The sequence below is a fragment of the Xylaria bambusicola genome (assembly GCF_022495145.1).
Source record: "Xylaria bambusicola strain CBS 139988 unplaced genomic scaffold F5B22scaffold_8, whole genome shotgun sequence".
NCBI lineage: Eukaryota > Fungi > Ascomycota > Sordariomycetes > Xylariales > Xylariaceae > Xylaria > Xylaria bambusicola.
Genome location: NW_025953561.1, coordinates 565828 through 579624, shown reverse-complemented (window position 1 = coordinate 579624; position 13797 = coordinate 565828). Strand labels below are relative to the sequence as shown.

Here is a 13797-nt window from a genome sequence, read left to right as displayed (position 1 = left end):
AGACCGTCGCCTTGTTTCCAGCCACCATTAAGGGCTATACCCACGATGGACTTATCCCAGATACCCGCGGCTACACCGCCATCAGGGGTTGTACCTAACTTCGTTGACCCAGCGTCCTTGGCTCCAATTTGCTTGATCGTAATTGCGATCACTTTGCCTTTGATGGTCATATTCCTCGTCCTCAGAGTCTATGTTCGTTTCTGGGTATCTCACAAGACGGGCGCTGATGATGGTGAGTATTACCTTTGAGACGTCTATTGTTCTTTTCGATCACTGACATTTCGCAGTACTCTGTCTCATATCCGCAGTCAGTCATAAACTATCTTCTAAGCGGCATGGCCAACTGATCGTATCTCAGGCTCTGGTTATTACATTTTGCGGTATTACAGTATCGAGTGTGTACTCTACTTCCCATTTGTCTTGGTCGCGGCGTTCTAAAGCTGTGCGTAGTACTTGACAATCCCATTGGACCACACCAATGGGACGTCCCAGTTTCTCGAATAACGCCATTATTCCAAAGGGTAAACTCAACTCCCATCGTTTTTACATGAGATCTTGCTAAAAATCCAACTTCAGCTAACCGTTGCTTCGGTTGTCATCTATGCACTGGGTTGTTTGGCCGTCAAGTCAACCCTCTTAACCCTCTATCTTCGAGTTTTTGCTCCAGATCCTAAGGCAAGATCCATGATCATGTTTGGATTGATATTCATAGCGGTCTTTTACACCATTAGCGTGATTGTGAGCCTTGCTACCTGCCTTCCGCACCAGGGCGAAGGAAGCTGGAATTTAGCAGCAACACGCTGTGAGAGCCAAGACGAACAGTTCGCAGAAGCTCAAGGTGTAGTTGGAGCACTTACAGATCTATACGTGCTTTATATACCCCTGAGACTCCTTGCCGGACTCACTTTGTCTCGCAGGCGAAAGATTGCTCTCTATGCCGTCTTTCTTACAGGATTATTGTATGCCCACTTTCCCGGTCCCCATCAACCGTACTTACTGATCTTCCAGGGCTTGTGTTGTTTCAATTATCAATGCTACGTTTCGGTTCATAGTTTTCAACAATGGCGATGCTTTGTGGAACGAAGTTCCCATTTATGCTCTATGGTGAGGCACTAGGATCTTTCATTCTCCAGGCAAGAAACTAACCCGCGTATGACTAGTGCTGCAGAGCTAAACTTTGGCATAATGTGTGCCTGTATGCCGGTGGTCTTCATCATCTTCAAAGACTTTGCAGTAACCACGCTGAGCTGGGCCACTAAGATAAGATCCTGGACATCTCGCGGCAAATCAACCACTAGGATTCAATCAAACTCTAAGTTTGAAGATCCTCAACTACCGATAGCTCCCAAAGGGACACTCAATGGTCTCAAATCCTATATCCGACGCGCCTATCGATCAACGTTAGCGCGCTCAGGCGTCGTGCCATCTCAAGCTAGTGATGGGGAGCTTATATCATATGTGAGCTCCGATTATAATTACCATACACACATGGTGCGACCGGAAGCTGGGGCTACAGCAAGCCTTCCGCCAAAACAGTGATAGAAATGATAATACATCAAGGACAAGAATATTGAGGTCCAGCCTTTCACAGTGGTAAGGCGGGAGGAATAAGGAAAGCTTGATTTCTTCTCAACTTGCTTGTATAGGTAGTTATCTTGGAATGGCTAGGAAGGATTTGAATACAGTGACGCTTGACCAGAGCGTTGAAAGTTGAGGTAGACATAAGTCCTACATTTTACGATTACAACACGCAGTGAAGTTACAATACATGAAAACCACAACTCACTACCCTGGCGTCTCCCATGCCAACTAGTTGACATTAAAAGTCTGGTTGCTAGGTGTTTGCACTCATAGCTATCATATTAACCTACAGGTACCACCCCACACCACTATGCTCAGCTTGTTCTCAATGGCAACATGCCACACCGCGCACACATAACTTATAATCAACTATGTTAAACCTAGGAACCGGCGATGCCCTGCACTAAGACTATGGTACTGGCAAAGGGGATCTTTCCGTCCACTAATGTCTGAGATGGAGGTCCATATCTGCGTACTTCCAAAGCTTTGCATTCGACCCTAAATATGTTGAACGTCGATCATAGCGACCATCACGGACGAGAGCAGAATATGGATCGGCGGGAGGGCGAGATACAAGCGGTGGCAGGCTGTGTGTAGGCCGAAGGGGGGGTCTCTTTCTCGGCGGGGGACACGAGAGCGTCAACCGCGTGACTAAATCTCTTTCCGCTAGCAAATGATAAGTACCTACCGTAGCAACGAAAGAACAATACAGGGTTGTTTCCAAGTATTAACTTGAGAACATCTGCGAACACTCGGAATATTCCGTCCTCTACCTACGTGGTTATTAATAGAACCATAGGTTCTGCTGAGTAGTTTGCATGTGAGCGATCCCTCGAAAAACCATGGGATTCTAATACCTATAGCGAATGAGCTTGCCATCGCCACGTAGAACCTAACACTATCGCTAAGGTTGCTTTGCGGCACAGTCCTCGTTTGCATCTACAGTGCGGTGGTACTCACCGGGTACTTTTAAGTACAAGATGGATCAGGTAGAGTTCTTTCGACACCTACCGCGAAAGTCTAGGCATAGAACTCCTGATACCTAACTAGTAGCCGTCCGCCAATCGATGCTGGCTTGGGGCGTGGTTACACAGCAGACCCTGAACCGTCTCGGCATTCGGCATGCGAATATGAACAACTTCTGGGAACATAAACGCACACTGAGAAGCCTACCTAGCGTCGCGGTCATAAATATCACCCTGATGTTACAGCAGGAAAAATTGGTGTAACCGAGCGTGATAAAAACACTGAAGGTGACTGCGTGGCTCTGGCACGAGCGCGTTCAAGGGGAATCGCTTGGCGGGCTGTCGTACACGATAACTTTTTGCGAGTCCAATAACATACAGTCAATGTCGGGTAGGCAGGTCTCGCTCCGCAGAGTGAACATTATAAGATTTTGCGGAAAGTGAGATCATGCCTCGTATCGAGGCACAGTCGTCATGCCCTTCACCATCGCGCGAGATGCTTACTTATATGTCGGCTGGCTGGGCTGGGCTGGGCTGGGCGGTGAGTAGTACCGCATCATGCAGCCATCTCTGTCGACCTTCGCAGCTTAGAGAGTAACACAAAGGCTCAATCGCGGGGTAACTAGACCTGTCCTTAATTTGAAGATAATCCGGCGTTCATACTCCACGCTTAACCTCATAACTTTGTGTATACGTAGGTTGTGGTCGCAGATTTCCATCAGGCTTGGCACTATAAACCAATACTAACGGTGATGGATATTTTGGACCCCAACCTCCGTATTTACGATCCGCAACTCCGATCTTGAGTAGTTAATTTCCCAGTTTTGCTCCCCATATCTCTCGGTACCCTGTATCCGTCGATTCTCACAAAGCGTAAAACACACCGTCTAGCCACGTCCATCATAACCCCTATCCTGTCAGTACGGTTGCTCTCGTGCTAAGCCATAACCCCCTTTTGCATTTCAATGGCTTTAGCGACCACTCGAGAGGCAACTGAACCCCGTCTCAGTAACAGAGACACTTACGACAGTAGTTGCCGCGCAAAAACAGAAAGAGAAGACCAGGTAGAAAAGCAATAGATGATCCCGACAAGGGTCATCGAAGCGCCCGTAACGCTCGCAACACACGGCTTCAAGACTAACTAACACAAAAACAATGAAGGCCGCGGCAGAAGACCTTCAATCAACACGCCGTACAATCCCACAGTCTAGCGGTATAAATGGCGGCAACCTCGCAGAAACTGAACAGCAGCAGCAAACAGATTTATCAACGCCGCCATAGAGGCCGGATTGCACGCATTTTCGCAGCACACGAGGAGAAGGTGGTAGATTCGAACCAGCTATGGCGGTTAGTAACCACAATCCTGAGCAAGGAGGCGAGCAGCCGGAACAGGTCCGGATGCGGCGCTATCTTGCGCGGAAGGACAGGGATTTATTCAAACTCGTCCTCAAGGCGCCGTGTTAATGCCACTGGAGACGGTAACTACTCCGACTAAGAACTGTAGTCGCTGCTGTCGTGATTCCGACGCCGGGAGATGGGAAGCGGAAACTGTTACGGAGATTTGTCAGCGATGAGGCTCGTGGCGGAGATGAAGATACATGCCTATGCTAAGAGCGGTAGAAGTAATGAGGGATGCACCAATGCCGGTAGCGATGAAGGTTGCTCAAGTTAGTATAGTAAGTGTTCTCTATTTCTTATTCTTGTCACGTCGTGGCTCAAGCAATTGTACTTTTATTGATTTTCCAAGTCCCTTTCTTTAGGAGTATACGGAGGTTTCCTTCTGGGCTCGTTAGTTTTACTGTAGGTCCCGAGGAAATGATCGTCATAAAAAAGACCGCATTCTTTTGAAGTGTCTTATGACTTGAATGTTGAACTCACATCCCTCCACATCGGAGCTTTGATAGAGAATGAACTAGCATATATGACAAACTGCCAGAACGTAGAACGATTTTAACTTGCAAGAAGCGAGTGTGGATTAATTCCCTAAGCTATGAAATCTAAAAGCACAATAGGAGATACAAAGGAGTGTACACTCAATTCCAAGATGATAGTCCATCGTCAATAACGCCTGCCTGAACTAACCTTCCAACTGAACCTTGTACTGAAGGTCAATCTCGACTGCATAGTGTTACATGTGAGAAGCCAGCGCAAAAATATGAGGCATAGCGCATGGTTTATTCTTGCCATTGTATTTGAGGCCCTTAGGCTTCGTTCTCAGCCTTCTTATCCTCAACAACGTCATTGGTATCCACGTAAGCGGGAGGAGCTTCAACATTTGCCTCCTCGTTCAACAAGCCAGACTTCTCTTCAGCGGCAGCAGGCTCATGTCGAGATGCCTTGTGAGCGTATCGGCATCTGTGAGAGCTGCGAGCAGACGAGCGGCGGAAGAATAGGCGCCAGAGGAAGACGATGAAGGTACCAACCATCATGCCGATACTGCTTGATATTAGAACCTAACACCACGTGGATTTGGGGAAAGGAGGCAAGGAATGAACTTACAGGCTAGCTGAAATACCAGCGACAATACCAATCAGGATGGGGAGCAGAATAGCTGTCACGAAGAATCTGAGGCCACGGCCCCAAGAGTGCTTGTGACCCATGTGGTGAGGGTGGGGTTGGTGGTCTTGAGCATGAGACGGTGCTGAAACTCGGTAGCCACTGCAGCCTTTCGAGTAGAATAGTCCACGAAGCTTGTCGAAGAATGCAGCCTTCCATCTGCATACCATGGAAGAGCATTGTTTTTTGCCGGCCGCGGAGTCGGTTCCTTGGGACTCGATGGTCTCGATATTGCCGATGGCAAGCTTGCCGGAAGGAGTCTTGACCAGCTTTACTTGGATGTTGGGGATGCTCTCGATGAAGGCATCGCCTACTTCAATGATCTGGACGTCGACCTTGATGAGTTGCAGATCCTCGTCGTCGTCGGTGGCCACTGCCTCAGTTTCCATAGCGAAGCCGAGGCGCTGGTTCTTCTGCGGTCGGTTTAGTCCACCTCGAGTACGAGGTTTATCGCCGACGTGTCGGGAAGCCATGTCGGGGATAACAGGTGCCGAGAGGACATTGTGCAGGAGGTCTGGGTTTGGGTACAGCTCATAACCATTGAGAGTCAGACGGTCGGCGCCATCATTTGACTCGATACTGAAGTCCAGCTTCAGGTGACTTGGGATCTCCTTGGCGTGCCTGTGGCTAATCATGCATCCAGGGCATTCTAGGTTCAGAGTCTGGGTAACGGGCATCTTCGAAACGGCGACGTCAACATCGTTTTCGATGGGCACAGGGAGGGTGGTAACTGTGTCATCAGCGATGGGGAAGTCGAGCGGGAGGAGTAGGGCGTTGGTGGTGGTGGCCACCAAGCCAACGCCGGCGATGAAAGAGCGTAGATACATTCTGGCGTACGTCTGTATTCGCGGATGGATATATGGTGGTTTTAAGTGTTCATGAGTCCGTGATCTATGTGTAGGAAGAAGTTGGATAACCTTCCTGTCGACTGTTGAGATGGAAGAATGAAGGGAGGGATTGGCTTCGGGGCTGATGACGACGCCTTGGTGCTTTGTGGGGGTGCTGCGACCCGGCTCTAATAGTAGATCACGCAACTACCTACCTACTCTAAGACGTGGTGGCGTGTGTTAGGTACGTATCCACTTCCAATACATAAGGCTGTTTCAGCCAGTAGGCTCCAGTGGGCTGCAGTGGGCATGGGGCGCCTGTGGGCTGGAATTAGACCCCTAATTCTGTCTTTATCTTCTCTTTATCTAAGTACACTATTAAGACTAGTTACCTAGCTATTCAGTGCTTATACAGAGATTAGACAGTAATTAGGCCTTGATTACCAGGTAGGTAGGTACTCTGTATAGCACTGATTATAGCACTCTTAATGAATCCTTGTTTTTGGATTGGGCTAACATTGAAGACCCTGGAATACCTCCAGTAAGTACCGGTAGGTAGGTGTACTTAGGTACGCACGCTGACCCACCCCACTGGCAGTAGCAGCTCGTACCGACCAGAACCAACCCTTGTAAGTGTTAAGATCCAGTACCATGGGCGAGGTGACTGAACGGCGAACGGCTGGATAAGGCAGGTCGCGGTATAATAACAGACAGTCAGCCTTACATGGGCTAGGTACTACTAGGTAGGAAGCATTGAGGCTCAAAGCAACAATGACCCCGTTTCCATCGACCGAAGTTCTTCGACATACGTGAACGAACAGTCCAGGGCCTCATCGCTAGACCAACGGGATGAGGGTTAGGTGAATGTCCGTAGATGGTAAGCTCTCTTTCAGCTCCAATCCTGTCTTGGCGGATTAACTTAGCCCATCAGCTACTGATCTTCACCACGTGGGTGGTTTCGTATTTCAGTTCGTACTTTTAATGAGGGTATTCCGTCGAAGTTCAATATCGGAAGCACGTTACATCCTCTACTGTACGATGCGATCTACTGATAGAATACGCTACCACTTCTGCCGGATTTCGTAGCCATGTCGTCAAAGGAATTTCTTGGAGATGCAATCAAGACTCTAACTAGAAGAGTTAGCTCTCTTTCCTTGGCATCAAAGAAGGGTCGGCATGATCCTCACGAGAATAACGATGCATTTCAACAACCCTCAACGCAAGCCCAAGACTCGGGAAATCCATCAGTAAGTCGGGTTTCTTCAGCCACAGCTGTTGCCAGTGATAACGGCGACCCAACGGCCTTGCCAAGGAAACCGACATCAACGTCCGCCGACTGGGTTGATGTCGTTGAGATAGCTCCAGCAACGTCTACAACATTTCCTGACCCGGCGGAGCCAGTACTCCCGGTCACTGATACCCAAATCCTCGATGCTGCGACTGCATGCTTTCCTCCTGTCCCAGAAAATGCAGATCTTCCCCCTCTCCCCAAGCCGGTTCTAATCCCCCGCTTAGAACCAGGGAGCTCGGTCCCGTTCGCGCGTGCTTGGCCAGTGAGGCTCGCTGACCATGCCATCACGCAAGAGGACTTTGTGGCGTTCATTGACAACTTCAATATCGTCATCGCCCCAAATGTCGCAATTCAAGTGTTGGGTTTCACGGGGGCTGTTGTCGGCCTAGTTCCCTACGATGTAGCCGAGGGTGTTGGCGGTGCCCTCGAAGCTATCGCCATCTTAAGCGCAATTGCTTTGAACTACAAGCGTATCAGGGACTATCTATCCCGCATGAATGAAACGTACTTTCATCCGCGCAAGCTACATGTCAAAGTTATCAACACGAAACGGCTCAAGACAATACTTAAGCTTGAAAAAAAGGATCCGCTCCTTGCGCCGCTCACTGAGGACACTTTGGAGCTTTCATCCCAAGAAAGATGTCTCAAGTATCTATCCCAGCACAGCTGCGAGCTATCCTTCGATGTGCCAGCTCCAAGTCCCGCAACGACCACGCTTGCCAAGATTACAGCATGGCAAATCAGGCAGAAGGCCCGGAAGGCAGACAAAACAGCCAAAGCAGCTCGCAAGCGGACTTGGAAGAGACATCAAAAAGGGAAGAAGCTCCAGGGCCGCTGGGAAAGCTACGGAGAAAAGTCTAGGGTCAAATCCCTGGACTGGCTACTGGTGCAAAATCTCGAGGAATGGGAGGCGCGGAAAGCTGAAAAGGAGGCAAAGAAAAAGGAAAGGAAGAAGGAGGAAAAGGGAGGAGTTGCAGAGCAATCACCAGCGCCGGCAGCAATCTAATTTTACACAACACTCAGGTCGTTTCTGTATAACGTTTCCATCTTGTTGTCGGTTGGCTGTCCGACGTTCAGTTCACGGCATCCCACCAGGCTTGGACCTTGTCACGCTCGATCAGATAAACAATGTTCGATACTCCCTTTTATCACGAACTACAGCGATTGGGACTGTTCGTCTTCAGATTTGAAGTTTGTGTAGATGTCTCGGGTGCAAGGTTCTCAGTTTTCGAGATCCTCAGCCCGCAAATTTCATCAGCAAACGAAAATGCAAGGGGTATCTACGGGATCGGTTCACGACTTCGGTGTTATTCGAGGATGAGTACGGCCGGTTTCTCATGATGGTGTTATTTCTCTAATATATAAGTTCACATGTGCACCTTGGGAATCTGCTCCTTTGCCAATGCTGTTGAGCCTCGAGTAGCACGGACGTAACCTGCGTACGAACCCAGCAGTCCATCCCTCGATATCGTCTTCTCAATACAGCCTCTCCCTTTCAGCAACTTCTTCTGCAAGATCTCACTTCCCTATCACCAGCCGCTTCGCAGCCATTCCTCCTTACCAGCTCTTCCGTGACAAGTCCAATACAAGCAGCCTAGAAGATGGCCGGCGATAGCAAGAGCACCAAGAGTAGCGGGAGCAAGCATAGTAAGAGTAGCAAGGACAGCAAGAGCCACAGCAGCAAAAGCGGTCGTAGTAGCCATCACAGTAGCCACCGGGCCGAAGGGAGCGGCAGCAGGCCCGAAGGCAGCCACAAGTCATCCTCTCACCACGGCTCTGCATCAGGAAGTCACAGATCCGGCGGAAGCAGCCACCACTCCAGTCATCACTCCAGCCATCACTCTAGCCATCACTCCAGCAGTCATACCCCCAGCCACGCCTCCAGTCGCAGCAGCCGAAGAAGCAGCGCCGGCACCGCGTTAGCAAGCTCCTTGTCCGGCGGGTCATCTGAAGAGCCGCACTACAACCTCTTCGCGCGGATGATGCGCCACTCGATCATCCCGCGAGACGTCCACTCCAACCGCGTCGCGATCAGCGGATACGACGATAACCCGGCGCTATACGACACCATGAGCGCGGTGTACGGGCTGAACATCTGCCAGAGGCAAGACGTGCCGCAGTACGGGGAGTACGTGGCTGCTCCTGTTCCTGATGCGGACGATTACGATTACGCGTATTATGATAGTGTCCGGGTGGAGGAGCCTAATGAGAATGGGGAAGAGGAGGAGGAGGAGGAGGAGGAGGAGGAGCAAGCTGCGTCGCGCCACGGTAGTGCGAGCGCGAGTCGTCACAGCGGTCGGAGTGGCCGTAGTGGCCGTAGTGGCCGTAGTGGCCGTAGTGGTCGTTAGGGGAATCATTCGTGTTGTGTCATTCTGGGTACTTTTGCTGAATTCGCTTACGACATGTACGATAATAGGGGAACAGCGAGGGGTGTCATCTTGGATAGGCAAACATGGGGAAGTCCTCTGTCGAGGATAGTCTTGTGAAGTGTTGTTTACACTTCCTTTAGTTTGGAGAGCTTATTTAGTCCTTCAGCTTCGTAGACTGAATAATAGTTCTCTCTTTGAAATTCTTGGTTCTGTTTAAGTTCTAGTGAAGTTAGAGTGACTACAGGGTAGTAGTTGAGCCCCCTTTCACACCCTCTACCTGTTCTCTAAAATGCGGTTTGGAGTAAATCACTTAGTTACAGTATAATAAATACTGGAAATTGGGGGATAGCAATGCAATTAATGAAATATCTCATGTTAGATAAACATTTTAGGTTGGATCAGTTGTGCACTTATGCTGTGTCAATATTTCGTCGAGATTTTCCCCTTAATCCGATCTTATCACCAGTACGGGATGACCAGGCAAATGATTCAGTTCGAATCGCCAGCTATAATTAACTGCTTAATCCTCAATGCTATGAATAGATGAATCAGGCTTGCAAATTTTTCAAAGTTGCCATGCTTGCGATGTCAGTATCGTACCTAGCCCTGTGGCGCTCAACAAAGAACGTAGTCACCGGACTACCCTTCCCACTAGACATAGTTGGTCTGAGAAATTTTCTTCAAACACCGTGTTCGCTGATGAAGAAGTTTCGCGTCGACACAAACAGGCAAATAGAATTCCATCCCTGAGTTTTCGATGGCGAACGCCTCCCGTGTGCCACCCTGGCATCTACATCGCTCCCTTCGTTGTATCGTTTGCGCTTGCGCTTGTTTCATTTTTTTTTTTTTTTTTTTTTTTTTTTTTGGTAAAGATCTGACACTATATGAACCCTGGTTGAGGAGAATATGGTTCATCTAGGTTATGGCAGATATCGGGAGCTGCCAAGCGATCCCTACCTATCGAGTTTCTAGATTGTCTAGCCAAGCAGCCGCAGTACACTGCCCTGAGTTCTCTCAGCCTGTTATTCTGCCGTGATGTCTGATTGTGTCATCGTTTGGGCGTTGAATACGAGATGGGAGAGGGTTATAGTCAAACTCGCGGAGACGAAAGTTACGAATCAGTCAACTATCTCCTACGTTGCGTCCGACAAGCGACCATTTCAAGGGCGAAGGTTTTTGAGCCTAATCTAGATCCTCTACTCCACAAGCGCGTAGCAACATCCCAGGGAACGTTCATTGAATTATTGTAATTTATTATCTCGAGAGGATCTCTATCCTCGCCTATATGATCACGTGATTCTTGGATCGTGAATACCATCTAATTCCCAATGCATGGTTGACCTAGATGTGCTAAGGGAACTGGTACTTCGTATATGAGAAAATCCCGGGGGCCAATTCCCCTGCTCGCCAACCCTTACTTCCCGGTGGCCGTGGATGCAATATCCGGCTCGTTCAATAATAACGACTTGTCGTATGAGTCCAATCCTATCGCTTGAGGTGTTGCTCGCGCTCGTCGATTTGTTTTCAATGTTGACTCCGTTTTGAGGGGTTACTTGACACTAGACGCATCTTTAATGCCCTGGCCACCTTAGCGGTGGTCAATCAAGTCAGAATCACAGTAGCAACCTCCCCCCCCCAACCTGAGCAAGCTATCCCCTTTCATTACGGACGGTCAATGTCGGGCGTCTTCTTAATGCCGCCTGATAATAGCATCAAATGACTTAATTCAACATGAAGTGGCGGTGTCGGTATTCATAGATGTTATCCGGTGTATCCGATCAGATGCTATACGGCTGTGCTTCGGAAGGTTGTATCTGCGATTGTGCTTCAGCCGTTTCCATATCCTCCCTCCTTCATGCAGAGATGGGGTTGAACATCTAGTGCTCGTATCGTCTATGGGTAGCGCCGGGGGTAGTGATAATAACACTATATATTTGCCAGTCAAGATTAATATAGGATCCGAAGAAAAGAAGCGAGCGTGGGCGAGTGAGTCGATAGTCAGAATAGCGATGCCCTATCGTCATGATATATCGTGAACTAGACGTCGACCATCGAGGTGGACTTGAAACGAAGATGCGGAGCGCTCTAGAGCACAAGCCGAAAAAGGAGTCGAGCTCTCACAAATATTCTATGTGTTTCGTCGACGATCATCATTAACTTGGGTCGAGGGTAGTTGTTGAAAAAAGATATGGGTATTACTAAGTCGCATACAGTTGTCTACGTATGTCGCCTTGGAATTTTTGGTTGTCTGGCAATTCTCGGTAGTACTCGGGCGTAGGGTATGGTTCGTGAGAGGGTCGCGGCATCTGTTGGTATCCGTGGGTAGGGATGCCCTGTTGTTCCAAATACATCGCATTATTTACTAGACCAGCTGTCGTCGGATCGTTCGCGTTCTGCTGGCGTAGCGCTTGTACTATCATCTGGACTTGGACAGCGGTATGGTATATATGTGTGTCTACACAAGCCATCACGAAGAGGATGAAGCGATCGATACTATTATTTTTTTGTTAGTATCGCGACTCAACAATAGTTTTTGGACCGACTAACGCCAAGATACTCTCAAAGGCGATTAAAGCGGCTTTGATGGAGCGAATAGTGGAATATATGCGATTGCCGTTAAACCACCCATAATCTGGGGGAAATCGCTGTGATAGCAAATAGAGGGCTACTACATTCCCTCCCAGTAAGACAAGCTCTGCACCGATGTGCCAGCCAGGCCGAATGCCAGGGTTTCGCTTCCAGAGGAAGCCGAGACCTAACTCCACGGCGTCTGTGGCGAAGGTAACAAATACCTAGGTTATGAAAGTAAGTTCTCATGGTCCGATTCAATGCTTTTCGCTGGGCTGGATGACGCATGACGTACAACTGGGAAGGTATATGCCCAATCAAGAAGATAGTCGTCTCCGACGGTTAAGATATGAACACCGTCGCCTGCAGACAGGCCGATGATAATGATACCTATAAAAAAGCTGATAGAGCGCAAAACCAGCTTTGTCACATTCCACCTTCCTTGGTGATTGGACAAGAAACTACCCTCTGTATATGCCATTGGGGAGCACGAGATGAAGCAGGTTGGTCAAAGGAGAAGCGCTACAAGTCGCGGGCCAAGCCGGTCAAGGCATATCATGGGTACCTAGTGAGAGGCCCGCGCAGAAGGACATTGATTAATTGACGCTAGAAGGCGAGATTGGAACGAATTGCGAGCTGAAGTGAAAAACACAGATTATGCAAAGAGAGTCTCCTGTACACAAAGTGGAAAGAGTAAGGAAATGCAGAGCTGCCAGTGTACAGGCACATTTCCGTCACTCCGGCTCTGTCCAGGGGCTAGGAAGCACTCCAATCAGGAATAATCTTACTACTATGGGCATCTATTTCTGGTCCAACTGTAACGGCGACCAGAGCGGGACAAGGGTGATTTGCAGCGACCGAAATGCCCAATTGGGTATAAAACCCCAAGTTGACGCGAACCAAGCGCGTCGGGATCCTCAGGTCTACGCTCTACTATGGATGTGATGTACCTGGACATGCGATTCCAAAGCTCATATCTACAAAAGGGAACCCGCCGTTTCAGCCAGAGTATCCAGTCAGACGTACCATGTCGTAATAATATCTTCATGGGGCTTAGTGTAGTAACGACGGGCGATGCGTTATGCCCTGCGCGGAAGAGATTCTCAGTTGAAGGATTGAATAATGTGCACTACGGCGCGTAAGACTATGGGAAGAGTCCCGCAATCCTTACCACTGCACTTACATTAACTCGGCGTAGTGCTGACCGCGCGATACCGAAGCTTGGCAGTCTAGGCCGACATTGCCGATGCAAGGCTGGAATTAGCTTCAGCTGCCATGAGAACGAAAAACGGCTCCTCAAGCGAAGATTGGTATTGTAAGTATATATATATATATAGCCGGGGCCATATGCCTCTTAGAGAACATTCATGTGTTTCATACGAAGGGATCTGAATCGAGGAGGATATATTATATGATGTGAGCCACGTCAGCATATATAAAATCGGCCTCGGGGTTAATTCGCTCAATCAGTCACATAGAGATGACGGTTGTTGGTTGAGGTAAAAGTGGCTAAAAAAAAGGACACATACCTTGCGTAAGGGTTGTCTCCAAGTTCTGCGGAAACTTTTATCATGATATTGTATACATTCCAAGCGATGATCATGAAAGTAGACTTGCAATCGTCGAGTGAATACGATCAT

At 48.8% G+C, this 13797-nt stretch overlaps 5 protein-coding genes across 5 annotated transcripts; 3 read left to right on the top strand and 2 right to left on the bottom strand.

The window, feature by feature from the left end:
• Window positions 1-45: 45 nt before the first annotated feature.
• On the top strand, window positions 46-1539 carry F5B22DRAFT_661947 (uncharacterized protein; the record flags this gene model as incomplete). The annotated part of the gene is made up of 7 exons (XM_047980401.1): window positions 46-232; window positions 288-307; window positions 359-395; window positions 451-521; window positions 577-959; window positions 1009-1104; window positions 1161-1539. The coding sequence occupies 7 exons, from the start codon at window positions 46-48 to the stop codon at window positions 1537-1539; spliced, it is 1173 nt and encodes a 390-aa protein (XP_047833621.1).
• A 2955-nt stretch (window positions 1540-4494) lies between these two features.
• On the bottom strand, window positions 4495-6105 carry F5B22DRAFT_595629 (uncharacterized protein). Its single transcript, XM_047974152.1, has 2 exons — window positions 5046-6105; window positions 4495-4982 (listed from the first exon to the last, which is right to left on the bottom strand). The coding sequence occupies exons 1-2, from the start codon at window positions 5927-5929 to the stop codon at window positions 4748-4750; spliced, it is 1119 nt and encodes a 372-aa protein (XP_047833620.1). The 5' UTR covers window positions 5930-6105; the 3' UTR covers window positions 4495-4747.
• Window positions 6106-6582: 477 nt separating this feature from the next.
• Window positions 6583-8524, top strand: F5B22DRAFT_544657 (uncharacterized protein). The gene is made up of 2 exons (XM_047972884.1): window positions 6583-6806; window positions 6899-8524. Exon 2 carries the CDS (start codon window positions 7018-7020, stop codon window positions 8224-8226), a length of 1209 nt encoding a protein of 402 aa, XP_047833619.1. The 5' UTR covers window positions 6583-6806; window positions 6899-7017; the 3' UTR covers window positions 8227-8524.
• On the top strand, window positions 8525-9641 carry F5B22DRAFT_544639 (uncharacterized protein). The gene has a single exon (XM_047972883.1). The coding sequence runs from the start codon at window positions 8822-8824 to the stop codon at window positions 9566-9568; it is 747 nt and encodes a 248-aa protein (XP_047833618.1). The 5' UTR covers window positions 8525-8821; the 3' UTR covers window positions 9569-9641.
• A 1706-nt stretch (window positions 9642-11347) lies between these two features.
• Window positions 11348-12792, bottom strand: F5B22DRAFT_544619 (uncharacterized protein). The gene is made up of 3 exons (XM_047972882.1): window positions 12453-12792; window positions 12137-12381; window positions 11348-12082 (listed from the first exon to the last, which is right to left on the bottom strand). Exons 1-3 carry the CDS (start codon window positions 12636-12638, stop codon window positions 11788-11790), a joined length of 726 nt encoding a protein of 241 aa, XP_047833617.1. The 5' UTR covers window positions 12639-12792; the 3' UTR covers window positions 11348-11787.
• Window positions 12793-13797: the final 1005 nt, after the last annotated feature.

Bases quoted from the DNA above. Each gene is read 5' to 3' on its own strand.
- F5B22DRAFT_595629 (XM_047974152.1), bottom strand. From the start codon at position 5,929: ATGTATCTACGCTCTTTCATCGCCGGCGTTGGCTTGGTGGCCACCACC. The intron at 4,983-5,045 runs GTAAGTTCATTC...AATATCAAGCAG, and splicing joins GCTGGTATTTCAGCTAGCCT to TATCGGCATGATGGTTGGTA.
- F5B22DRAFT_544657 (XM_047972884.1), top strand. From the start codon at position 7,018: ATGTCGTCAAAGGAATTTCTTGGAGATGCAATCAAGACTCTAACTAGA.
- F5B22DRAFT_544619 (XM_047972882.1), bottom strand. From the start codon at position 12,638: ATGGCATATACAGAGGGTAGTTTCTTGTCCAATCACCAAGGAAGGTGG. The intron at 12,382-12,452 runs GTACGTCATGCG...TTCATAACCTAG, and splicing joins GGGCATATACCTTCCCAGTT to GTATTTGTTACCTTCGCCAC. The intron at 12,083-12,136 runs GTTAGTCGGTCC...AAAAAATAATAG, and splicing joins GCCTTTGAGAGTATCTTGGC to TATCGATCGCTTCATCCTCT.
- F5B22DRAFT_544639 (XM_047972883.1), top strand. From the start codon at position 8,822: ATGGCCGGCGATAGCAAGAGCACCAAGAGTAGCGGGAGCAAGCATAGT.